The sequence below is a fragment of the Lycium ferocissimum genome, chromosome 1, assembly GCF_029784015.1.
Source record: "Lycium ferocissimum isolate CSIRO_LF1 chromosome 1, AGI_CSIRO_Lferr_CH_V1, whole genome shotgun sequence".
NCBI classification, from domain to species: domain Eukaryota; kingdom Viridiplantae; phylum Streptophyta; class Magnoliopsida; order Solanales; family Solanaceae; genus Lycium; species Lycium ferocissimum.
The window spans coordinates 69,828,712-69,841,922 of record NC_081342.1 but is presented as its reverse complement, the minus strand read 5'-3'; the positions used below and the strand labels follow the sequence as shown (position 1 = coordinate 69,841,922).

Genomic DNA, 13,211 nt, shown 5'->3' with positions numbered 1-13,211 from the left:
CCTCGTTCAACCATTAGCAATGATACCACTTGTTGGGATCGAAAAAATCACTACTAAAAAACTGTCAAAAGCGGACGGACCGCGTCAATTTTTCATTGAAACCGATGGGAAACCGACCCAACACGGTCCGTCGGTTTTCATAGCGTCGCTTTTGAAAACCGACGGAGTCCGTCGCTTTTGAAAACCGACGGAGTCCGTCGCTTTTGTAAAAAAAAAAAAAAAAAAAAAATTAAAAACACTGACGGATTTTTTTTTTTGAAAATCAAATAATGAAATGTAAGAACTTGGAATCGAACCCGGGTATGATCCTTGGCATTAGAGGGCTCTACCACCAGACCACTGATATTCTTTGTTCATATACTTACATTGATTTAATTTATACAGTTTTTTCGCTCTAAAAACCAACGGAGTCCGTTGGTTTTTTAATAAAAAAATAAAAAATCAAAATAAAAAACCAACGGACTCCGTCGGTTTATTTTAGAAAATAATATTAAAAATAATTATATTTTTTGCGCATTTTTGTGCAAAAAATAACCGACGCAGTCCATTTGTTTTCTTTTAAAAAAAAAGATTTAAAAAAATTATTGAAAAACCCGACGAAATCTGTCGGTTTTTCGATTTTTTAGCAGTGAATCAGGGCGTCATGTGAAAGCTTACAATTGCAAACCTTAACAGCGATAAATCAGACGACAAAGAAAACTATACTAAAAGAGACATAATACTATAATATGGTTTGATCAATTGACCTACATATTGAAAAACTACTACGAAAATCATAAAAAACTATTGCGAGAATAATCTCCTCCTAAACGAGACTCTTAAGTGACTACATTGTGGATGTTATTGTGTTATTGAATGAGAAGAAGAGATCTATTTATAGAAGTCTAAAACTTATCTTTCAAGAAAATATAGATATGGTAGAGTCATTTTCCACGAAAAAAACCTTTTGCACCAAGAAAAAGATTACATATGAAATATTAAAATTTTCCTTTTGGAAAAATAAATTCAAATATGGTAAATCACGAAGATCATTGAACTAAATGAAGATTAAGTCAATCTAATTGACCTCTCTAGGGGCATATTCCATAAGACATTGAGATTGTTCCTTTATTATGGTGTTTTGGAGGTGCAAAAATCCCATACATAAATCAGTTGAGACCAGATTACTTAGTCATTAACCAACAAGTTCATAGGATTGAGTGAAGATTAAATGAATCTAATCACCTCCCTGGGGCATAGTCCACATGACATTGAGATTGTTCATTTACTATGGAATCTTGGAGGTGCAAAAATCATATATAAAATCAGTTGAGACCTAAGTACTTAATATTTAATTAAAAGATTAAGTCGATGTAATTGACCTCTCTAGGAGGCATATTCCACACAACATTGAAATTGTTCCTTTGCTATGGTACCTTGGAAGTGCAAAAATCAGTTGAGACCTAAGTATCAGTTGAGACCTAAGTAATATGATTAGCGTATTAAGTGGAAATTAGTCAATCTAATTGACCTCTCGAGGGAGAATATTCCACATGACATTCAACTTATTCTTTTACTAATTATTATAGCACCTTGGAGGTGTAAAAATCATATACATTAAAGTTGTTAACCATAGTGGCATTGGTGCATAATCCTACATTATCTTCAAATTATATATCTTTTCTGTTTTGGAGTAGAGAAATTAGTGGAGGATCCTTAAATTTATAGTTCAAAATTACTTTTGCATTTATATACATATGCATATATTCTAAAGTATATATCCACACTATATAAGGCTCAGTTTTGCTGGAGAAATATAAAAAGGGATCTTACATAGACAAACACACGTTATGATATATAGTTTTGGAATCTATATGTGAATTTGAATTGACTAAGTGAATATTATACTTTCAATTTATTGAATGATACCATTGAAGATAGGGTCCTATTTAATTTGATTTTCTTTTTTAACTTATAAAATCAACTTGGACGCTCAAGTTTACAATCTTACACATTAAACATGTCGATTTTATACTTGATATATCATATAAAATTACTTCAAACTAGTAAGTGAGGCGAGAGTTTTCCTAATTTTTTAATTATTTTTTTCCTATAAATGGAAAATAAATATTGAACATGTCGATTTTATAATTTGAAATGTATGCATGAATATATTCGGTAGTGGAATGCCTTTTGATCATAATTCAGTAGATTTTTCTGATTGAATTTATCTTGTATTAGTGATAGTGTAAAACAAATTTGGACACGATTACTACATTATTTAGTATACTGTAAAAGATTACTTGCACAATTTTTCAAAATACTGATTTCACTGATTACGAATGTCGAATAGTTATTTTTAACTACCTTGTAGGTGATCTTATACTGTTTAAAGGATTTATATCAGCTGTGTATAAATAGTAAACCCTTTCCTAACATGAAAATATTCTTAATCAAATATCACTGGATTAAGATTAAAATTTATTACTCCCCCTTTTTCCATTTAATGTAATACTCTTTTCTTTTTAATCGTAAAAAAAAAAAAAATCTTTCTATATTTAGTAACAATTTAATTTTAAATTTTCTATTTTACCTTTCATGCGACGATTTATATTCACACAAGTATCTATAATTTATTTAAACGATAAATTTCAAAATTCTTCCTTTCATTATTAAATTCCGTATTCAGTCAAACAACTTTCACATAAATTGTGTTAGTCATATTTTTATCTAAAAATAGCATTAAAGTCAACTTCTTAAAAAATAAAAAAAGGAAACCTCCTAGAATATAGCCATCATTAATCTTACTCCAATAACTCAAATTTTATACCGTGGCTAAACCGCGGTAATATTCCTACACTAACCTCCTCACAACACCACGCTCTTTATAACGCGTGTACATCACGCGCCACGTTAATTTTGCCTTATATATTTATTGTTGTTTGTTTCTTCTTTGGGGTCTCCTCATTTTTGCTTCTCCCAAACTGTTTTTCTCTCCTATATATACACAATATACATTTGTATACATACATAATATACACATCAATTCTTGAAAACACTCAATATTTCTCTTCAAAAAAGTTTCCCTTTTTGGTTTTTTTTTTTTGGGTTTAAAGAAAAGGGAAATTTCATCTGGGATATCTCTAATATGTAAGTTTTATTAATACCTTTTTTTAATTTTTATTTTATGTTTTTTTAATGTTTTCAATTTGGGCTTCTCCCACACTGTTCTTCTTCTATACATACACAAATTTTCATTTGTATATGTGTGAATATACATACATAATATACACATCAATTCTTGAAAACACTCCATTTTTCTCTTCAAAAAAGTTTCCTTTTTTGGTTTTTTTTGGTTTAAAGAACAGGCAATTTTTAAGTTTTATTAATACCCTTTTTTTAATTTTTTTTTTTAATGTTTTAAGATTTTTGGGTATTTGTTTTTCTGTTTGTTGTTGAGATTCAGAGAGAGAGAAAAAACAGAGTTTTTATAGAATTTTTATGATGTTTTTAGATGATGGTGTTTCATATATATTGAATTTGAAATGAAATTTGAAGTTTTTCATGTTAAAGTTTTGATCTTTTTTGTTCTTTTGATATGTTAAAGTTTTTTTTTTTTTTTCTCTGTTTAAAAGGAGGTTTGGGGTTTTTTTTTTTTTTTGCTAGTAGAACAATTCAAGAATCAATAATGTTATATGGCTAAATTCCAAATTTGTTGAGGTTAGCTGAATAATTTGTATTTATTTTACTCTACTCTACTTATTTGATTCAAATTGTTTAGAGGATTAATTAAATAATTCTTAATGTTGATAGAGACAGGATTTGAGAAGCTCACATAGAGGAAGTTTAGGTTAGTATTCAATTAATAAAACGAAAAAAAAAACTAGTTTTATCTTGATTTTTGACATTTTCAATGCCAAAATACTTTGCATGAATTGTGTCATTTATCAAAGAATTAGCTTGTCATTGTTTATTGCTAATTCTCTATTATTTTCTAGTTTTTATTGTGTGGTTGAAAATGTGGTTTGATAAAGGCCTGGTTGATGAGTTTGTATAGTCTTATTTAGAGTTATTGCAATTTATAGCCTGTTTGGTTGGCCAAGCTTTCGTAATCTGCTTATTTCGAAAAGTGCTTTTTGTCTAAAGTGCTTTTCGAGGAAGTATTTTTGGAGAGTAGTAGTTTGTATTTGACTAATTAATAAGCACTTTTTGAAAGGAAAAAAAAAAGTACTTTTGGCTTTCCTTAAGTTTGGCCATACACGCCATTAGTTGTTTGGTCTAGTAAGAATCTTACATGAAGGGTGTATGTTGATGTTACTTGTCTTTTGTTATGGGGAAATGAGTAATCCATAGTGTTTTTTATGTTTTGTATTTGAGAGCTGATATACAATTATTATACTGTATATTAGTATGTGAATTTCGGTTTTGTAATTTGCAGTAAAGCTGGTCGCTAGGTGCCAATTCTAATTTGTGTGCTTCCTCCTCGGTTTCCGTTCTTAAGCAGATGGGCTGTTTAAGCTCTAAGGCGGCAAGACGACACAGACAGCAGTTTCCTGGATATGAAGATCCTGTTTTCCTGGCATCTCAAACGGCATGTGAGTTACTCGTAACTGATCTTGGTCGGTTGAGGTTATAACGTGTACAAATTGATTTAGTAATAGAGATGAACTTGTCATGTGAATTTGAAACTCGTAACTGATCTTGGTCGGTTGAGGTTTTAACGTGTACAGATTGATTTAGTAATAGAGTTGAACTTGTCGTGTGAATTTGGAACTCGTAAATGATCTTGGTCGGTTGAGGTTTTAACGTGTACAAATTGATTTAGAAATAGAGTTGAACTTGTCGTGTGATCTTGGTAGGTTGAGGTTTTAACGTGTACAAATTGATTTAGTAATAGAGTTGAACTTGTCGTGTGAATTTGGAACTCGTAACTGATCTTGGTCGGTTGAGGTTTTAACATGTACAAATTGATTTAGTAATAGAGTTGAACTTGTCGTGTGAATTTGGAAGTCTTGTGATGAAGAAATTAGTAACTTTGAAGGAAGTTAAAGTAATGATCTTCAACTTCCTTTCCATTTTTAAGTTGCTAAATACATTTACTGATTTTCCTCATTTATGCAAAAGAACTGATCTTTCTGAGTTGTGCTGAAAACCGTTCAAAGAAATAGTGTTTGGCCAAGCTTCTCCAAGGCCAAATAAGAGAGTGTGTGTTTAAAAAAGTGCTATTCAAAGTTGAGGTGTTTGGCCAAGCTTTTAGGAAGAAAAAAAAAAGTGCTTTTAAGTAGAAGCAGCAGTTGTTTTAAAAAAGCTGGAAAAAATAGCTTCTCCCAAAATTACTCTTTTGAAAAACATTTCTGAGAAAGTATACTTAGAAGCACTTTTTAAAAGCTTGGCCAAACACTGATTAGTGCTCAAAAGTGTTTTTCAAATTGATTAGCCAAACACAAACTGCTTCTCACCAAAAGTACTTTTTTGAAAAGCCCTTTTCAAAATAAGCTTATTTTAGAAGTTTGGCGAAACATGCTTTCTGTTCAAGTGGTAAAGATCGAGGGACTTGTGACTTAGGTCAGAGGTTCGAACCTCACGCCATGCAAACTAAGCTTGGTGTTTAAGTGGAGAAGGGTAGAGGGGCGAGCCCATTATTCCCAAGTTCCGAAGGCTGTAGTTGGTCTTAAGGGTTGGCTCCAGACGAATTTCTCGGTCATTTAGAAAAAACAGAGTAGTTAGGTTTATTATCTTTTGGTTTACTCCTACAACATGTTATTCTTCTATTGCTGGTTTTGTGCACCTTATTTGGTTAGGACACATGTTTTCACATTACAATTTTACTCCTTACATATTCCCCCCAAAACTCCTCCAATTGTCTTAGTTGTTTGCCTTTCTGTTATTCTCTTCTTTTGCAGTTACTGTAAGTGAAGTTCAGGCATTATTTGAGATGTTCAAGACTATTAGCAGTACGGTAGTTGATGATGGACTGATAAGCAAGGTAGTTTCTGTTTAACTGTTGACATTTGTTTTAATGGGGATATGATTTCCTTTTATCATCAGCTGGTCACCAATAGCATGTTTCCTTTTACCTCTTTTGACGTTTTAAGAAAAGAAGTTTTAAAAGAAGGTAGCTTTAGAGAAATCTTATATCTTGCGAAGGGATGGAAAAAACAATCTTCCTCTTCCAATCTTCCTCTTCTTTCTTTTTTTTTTTTTAATCGGTGGAAAAGGAAATTTTGCTCCTTTTTTTTATCGGCGGAAAGGGAAATCTTCCTCCTTTTTATTTTTTTGATCGGTGGAAAAGGAAATCTTCCACTCTTTTTTCAGATCGTGTGGAAAACGAGATCTTCCTCTGTTTTTTTAGTGGTGGAAAAGGAATCTTCCTCTCTTTTTTTTTTTTTAATCGGTGGAAAAGGAAATCTTCCTAATTAACTTGGATAATTGAATTTGTTATGCAAGGGGCTTTGAAACATCAAACAAGAGTCTTATTGTCTATTTGTGATTGTTTCTCTATCATGAGATGGAAAATTGTTCTGAGATATTTAGTGGAGATCTATTTGTCACATATCGCACTTTACGGACTATTTTAGTGTGACATTTGATTAAACCGCATCAAAGTAGATACAGTAAAACCTCTCAATAACAAGAAGTAAGACCTCTCTATAACAACATTTCACTATATGTTGTATTATATGTTCTCTATAACAACATTTCGCTATAACAACCAAAAAAATTCTGGACAAACGACGCTGTTATAGAGAAGTTTGACTGTAGTTGGATCATCACAATGCAGAGAATTTGCATGACTTTGCTTGCCATTTTCTTTAGCTTCCTTCAAAGTAAATTAGGTAGTTTGTTAGAGTCCGTTGTGATTGTAGATGATTTTACCCTTGCTATTTTTCATTTCTTCTATTGATGAGAATAAAGAAACAGCTCTGCAGTTTAAGGTCCGATGAACTTCTGAGATGTTTTATATAATATGCCTCTTTTCGCGTTGATCAATAAACAATTGCTTTATTAATGTGCAGGAAGAGTTTCAGTTGGCTTTATTCGAGAATAGAAAGAAAGAAGACCTCCTTGCAAATCGGGTATGGTATTGCACTGATATTGGGATGTTGGTTCTGCTTGTGTATGATGTTGATGCGTGTGGGATATTAATTTCCTCTAGGAATTTTTACTTGCAGATTTTTGATCTCTTTGATTTAAAGCAAAGAGGGGTCATCGATTTTGAGGATTTTGTTATGGCAATGAATGTTTTCCACCCAAACGCCTCCCAGGAAGATAAGCTCACTTGTAAGTAAAAGCATATATAGATATAGCTCAGTATTCTTATAATTTTTTTTTTTTTTTTTGGTTTAATGCTTAATTGCACGCAGACAGACATGAAACTCCATTTTTATGTTATTGCAGTTTCATTTAAGTTGTATGATCTGGATGGCTCAGGGTATATTGAACGACAAGAGGTGCGTTATCTTTATGTATATTATTTTTACCTTTCATGTTATGTTGATTATGCTGACACTTGCACCATGCATTAGATAGTTGTTTGGTTTATATTTTATTTTATTGCAGGCTTTATTATTTTTGGATTTGGCAGGTTAAACAAATGTTGATTGCACTTTTACGCGAGTCTGAGATGAAGTTGGCTGATGAGACCATTGAAATAATACTTGATAAGGTAATTTTACCCCATCCAACTTGCATTATCATATGATTTTTGTAATAGTGACTTATACTTGACAAGAGATTCAAGATTGAAAGACGGTAAAAAATCACCTGCACCCGGTGTTCACAACAATGAATGCAAGACGATTTGTGTTTCATGCACACATTTAACTTTTAACTGCTAAGGTTAAATTGTTTGGTTTGTAGTGAACATCGGATTCCGGTAAGTATTTACCGTTGGAAGACCTATGTATATTGTGTTTGCTTCAAGTATAACTGGAAATGCGTCATCGCTAGTTATTGACAACTTTGCAATAACATAACCTTTTTACTTGCTTTTGCTGGTCATTTGTGTCCTAATGATAGTCTCAACGAACTTTGATTAATTAGTGATTCTATTTCTATATGTAGACGTTTTCAGAGGCGGATTCTAATCAGGACGGAAAGATTGACAAATCGGAATGGAGAAGTTTTGTTGATCGAAATCCTTCATTACTAAAGATAATGACACTTCCATATCTAAGGTATACTATAGCATTTGATCACCGATATATGTCTTTACACATTTAAAGATGAGTTTAACTCACATCCTCAACAAACGATTAGGTCACATTTACCGGTTGTAGCCTATGTCATTCGGATTTTTCAATAATGCCATCGCGTACTTGTTGGATCCTCCAAATGTAGTGCATCTCGGGAGGATCTGACACGAGCTCGACAACATTTTTGGAGAGTCCGAACAACATAGGCGGTCATTTAGCCTTTAGGTGACCTGATAGTATAAAATTTACGAGTTTTTGACAAGGATTATACCGTTATATCGTCTAACAATATTTATGTTTTAATATGCAGGGATGTAACAACTACTTTTCCAAGTTTTGTATTTCATTCAGAAGTTGATGAAGTAGCTACTTGAGGAGTAGGAAAAAGAGGGTGTAGTTTCAGATTAATTAGTTCTTCTCCTCCACATTTCTTTTGTTTTTGTTTTTCCCCTAAATATATTTTAAAATGTATGTAATATAGTTGGGAAGAATGCCAAACAATATATATCTAAATTGGGTGAGGAGGTTTTGTTAGCCCTCCCTTTTTGTAAAGTGATTATATTTTGCCAATTTGGCCGATTAATATATTGAGCTTAGATTCACTTAGTTTACTTTTTCTTTTGTTCTTTACAATTATATAATTGTTCCAAATCAGTATTGCGTTTGCTTTTTGTTGAGAATCACGTTTTTCATATAAGGTTTTCTACCTTTTGATATACATCTCGTGTGTGGAGTATTCAATTCTTCATTTTATTAAATTGGTTTAGCTGCCGGTGTTCGATACTCACTTTAACGCTCGACTAATTCGAATTTGCCCCACTTTAGTTATTTACTAATTTGGATTTGTGTCGGAAAATTTCATTTTGAGGGTAAATTGTGTCCTAAAATAGATGACTACTTGAAACTCTGATAGGATGGAAAAGTACGTACCACCACAACTTTTGGGGTTCATGCTTCTGTTTATTATGCGACTAGAAAATTCTCTTAGTTCTACTACCATTTTTTTATTAGATCCTACTAATACTAAAATCAAACAGGTGAAAACATTCAATCAAGCAACTCGTTGGGATTTTTCTTAATCCACCTCGAAAAAAAATCACAACATAAAATTTCGAATAAATTATTACTATGATTTTTATTGGTAGTATAAGAAACCAAAATAATCGCCACGTCTTGACTTTCCTCGTTGCTGGGGTCTTCCCATTGTTATGGCCACAAGCAATGGCCACACCATGATACCAGAGTGAGCTCTATGATCAACATCTATTATATTAAAATGTCTTTCGGTTTGTGTCAGATCTGCAGAGATATGACAAGTCCTCCATCCCAGATTCTGTTGCCATAGCCATTAGGTTCAACTGTACTACCAAAAAGTCTCATGTTTACGTTATTGTTATTGATGGTTTGATTATCGTGGATCATGGAGACCCGAGTAGTACTTCTGATTTCCATTTCGATCATCATATTGATGATAAATATAGTTGTGCACTTGTGCTCTGCCATACAGAATTGCCGTTTGTATCATGGATATAACTTTAATATAATGTTTTGGCCTCATTTAACTCCGCTTTTTAAAACCTAAAAACTGTATAAGTTTTGCTGGGGATTTTTGTTTTATTTTATGCGAGATAAGAAATGTAACAAGTATACGTGATTTAACTTTACATAGATAAAGAGTGATTAAACAAAGTAAAATATCAGGGTTCATACCCGGCATAGGCATTCCTTAAAGTAAGAAATGAAAATTAAGTAGAATATAGCTAAGGTCTCAAATCTTGGATTTAGACTTAGAAAAATTGATGAAGCAGTTTGTAAAAATTTATCCTGTTCACCAGTTTAAATTTAGATAGAACCATATGTAGACAATAAAATTCGCGTCGAGAAAATAATAATCAAGACAGAAAAATATCGCAACAATCGTTGTATTTGATTTCGAATATGAGTGTTACAATCTCTATGATTCCTCTGATTCTTTTTCAACAATAAATTCAAGGGCTTTTGAGCTTGATCTTGAACTTGATGGATTTGATTTTGACTTTGACCTCAATTCTAAGGGCTTTTGAGCTTGGTCTTGAATCTTCGTCTGATCTCTAGAACTTCTAGAGAAATACTGGAGTGCTTTCACTTTTGTAGAGAAATCGCGGCGTTTGATCCACGAGCTCTCCCCTCGGCTTCTTGTTAGAACTTTGCTCTTTCCGAATTATGAGACCCCTATTTATAGTTGTAGGATGGATGAAAGGAGCATTGTAATTTCTTCTTTCCACCAATCGCATTTAAGTGATATGTCGATATTTGATTGGCCGGAACATGTCACTCTGTACACGTGGCGCATCTTCATTGGCCTTTGATTTGACTAGGCATGCTACATCATTTTGACACGTGGCATGATCCTATTGGCTCTTTCTGTTGACTTGGCGTGCCACGTCATTTGGATACGTGACACCACCTGGGCCTCTACGTAATTACTATTTATTGGGATTTACATTTTTGCTAAGAAAGCGGGCTCATTATTTATAGCCCAAATTAATGGATTAGCCCAATAGCATCGATCATTAATCAAATTCATATTTATTGGACTTAAATAGTCAATCTAATGACATTAGCCCATAATTTATTTGGACTAATATATCTTGAATTTAATATAATCCGAATTTCCTACGGATTTAAATTTAATAAAATTTCGTTGTTTACAAATGCCCCCTACTTCAAGCCTTGTCGAAGTGCAAACTTGTTGATGAGGTTTGAAGTACCGTGAAAAACAACATTTTACCAGAATTATATCGTCTTCCACTGAGTCACATGCTTTTCGATTTGGCATGAAGCATATCTAATTTAGATAGCTTCTTGAATGATTTTTCTTTATTTATTTGTTAAAGTAAAATCAATACAAATACCAGGGATATTAAATCCCATACCCACGTAACTTGATTATACCCGATTGGGTTTTGAAGTTTACACTTCCCAACTTTCTAGTTAAATTTATGCTATGTGGCATTCTTTAATTTATAGGAATTCCACATGGCAATGTATTATTTGCTAGTATTCTCCAACTCAATTTGATAACGATCAGATAGCAATTTGATCCACTTGCTGCTATCATCCACTTGCTGAGTTCCAATGAAACTCAACTAGTGTTAACTAAGCCAAATCCTTCTAGGAGTCAAATCACAAAGTAACCGTCCTACATCGAAAATAAGAATCTATATAGCCGTCCATTGCTACCTATATATACCGCAAGATCTTGTCTTTGTTGAGCATTAATGTGCCATCTTCACAAATCAATTCATCTTTGACAGGTAATATCTTTTTCAGCGCTTTCGTTTATTGTCATTTTCTCTTTATTCCTTTTTTTTTTCAAACGACAATGATGAATTCTTGTTCAAGAGAATGACCCATGGATGAAGAAGGTAATATTGAGGCGCAAAGGGATGGATTCTCGTCCCCACCTTAAGAACGGTAAGGTAATCTTACGGCAGCGGATGGTTACTCGTCCCCGCTCTAAGAACGGTAAGGTAATCTTATGGCGCACAGGAATGGATACTCGTTCCCGCCCTAAGAACGGTAAGGTAATCTTATGGCGCAAGAGGATGGCCACTCGTCCCCGCCTTAAGAACGGTAAGGTAATCTTAAGGCAAAAGGGATGGACACCCGTCCCCGCCCTAAGAACGGTAAGGTAATCTTACGGCGCAAAGGGATGGCCACTCGTCCCCGCCTTAAGAACGATAAGGTAATCTTACGGCGCACAGGGATGGATACTCGTCCCAGATAAATCCAAGAATTTGGCTCTACATGCTGAAATGCCAATATTTACCGTATTCTGCGATCTTGCCAAAAATTCATATCTCGACGTAGGGGAATTGAAATCATGAGCCATAAAATTCCCAAGAAACTAGACTCATAAATATAGCATGTGTCCAAAAATCAAACTCAACAAACATATAGATCATCCCAGATAAATCCAAGAATTTGCTCCCCGTATGCTGAAACGCCAATATTTCTCGATTCGGCAAGTCTCGCCAAAAAAATTCTTATCTCGATGTAGGGGCGTTGAAATCATGAGACGCAAAATTCCTAAGAAACTAGACTCATAAATCTAGCATGTATCCAAAAATCGATGTCAACAAACATATAGTCATCCCAGATAAATCCGAGAATTTGGCTCTACATGCTGAAACGCCAATATTTCTCAGATTCGAGCAGTCTCGCTAAAAAAATTCATATCTCGACGTAGGGACGTTGAAATCATGAGCCGCAAAATTTCCAAAAAACTAGACTCATAAATCTAGCATGCATCCAAAAATCAAAGCCAACAACAATCTGAATAGTTCCAGATAAATTCAAGAAGTTGACAATACATGTTAAAACGTCGATAGTTTCAGATTTGCGCAGTTTCATCGAGAAAATTCATATCTCGATGTAGGAACATCAAAATCATGAGCCGCCAAATTCTCAGGAAACTAGACTTACTAATCTAATATGTATCCAAAAATCAAAGTTGGAAACCCTTTGGATAATCCCAGATAAATTCGGGAAATCCACCTTAGATTTTTTTTTCCAACTTGAAAACTTGACGGATTTGAAGGATTGAACTTAAAGGCTTGCTGGATTCTAAGACTTCAACTTGCAAATATGGTGAATTTAAAACTTTAGCTTGAAGACTAACATATTTGAAGGCTTTGCGTTGCAGTTGCGATGTCTTTGGACTTTAACTCAAAGAGTTGTCGGATTTGAGGCCTTCAATTTGGAGACCAATGGTTTTGCAGACTTTAACTCCTTGATTTAACCACTTGCTAAGAGATTACAGTCATTCCATTGGAGAAACCCATTTGTCATGGAGATTTGCCTTCGTTGGACTACTGATATTTAGTGAAAGTCCGAATTGAAGCAAAAGGATGCTTGTATGTACGATCTCCATGCGCTGGTTAGGCGAACTTCATTTTGAACAACGCATAGGGGATGTTTTTTTTTTTTTTTTTTTTTTTGACTCATGCGGCAACTTAGAATAAAACTCTAAGCGCCTACGTACCTCGGTGAAGA

General features: G+C 33.6%; 1 protein-coding gene across 5 annotated transcripts; it reads left to right on the top strand.

Annotated features, from left to right (window-relative positions):
* The first annotated feature begins 2,941 nt into the window (after positions 1 to 2,941).
* LOC132058951 (calcineurin B-like protein 1) lies at positions 2,942 to 8,780 on the top strand. 5 transcript variants are annotated; one of them, XM_059451416.1, is made up of 10 exons: positions 2,942 to 3,129; positions 3,649 to 3,699; positions 4,484 to 4,574; positions 5,883 to 5,965; positions 6,996 to 7,055; positions 7,152 to 7,260; positions 7,378 to 7,430; positions 7,565 to 7,645; positions 8,044 to 8,156; positions 8,485 to 8,780. In XM_059451416.1, exons 3-10 carry the CDS (start codon positions 4,484 to 4,486, stop codon positions 8,546 to 8,548), a joined length of 654 nt encoding a protein of 217 aa, XP_059307399.1. In that variant the 5' UTR covers positions 2,942 to 3,129; positions 3,649 to 3,699; the 3' UTR covers positions 8,549 to 8,780. The 5 variants fall into 5 exon arrangements, with proteins under 5 accessions (XP_059307399.1, XP_059307378.1, XP_059307393.1 ...); XM_059451395.1 differs by having other exon boundaries at positions 4,418 to 4,574; XM_059451410.1 differs by lacking the exon at positions 3,649 to 3,699.
* The last annotated feature ends 4,431 nt before the right edge of the window (positions 8,781 to 13,211 follow it).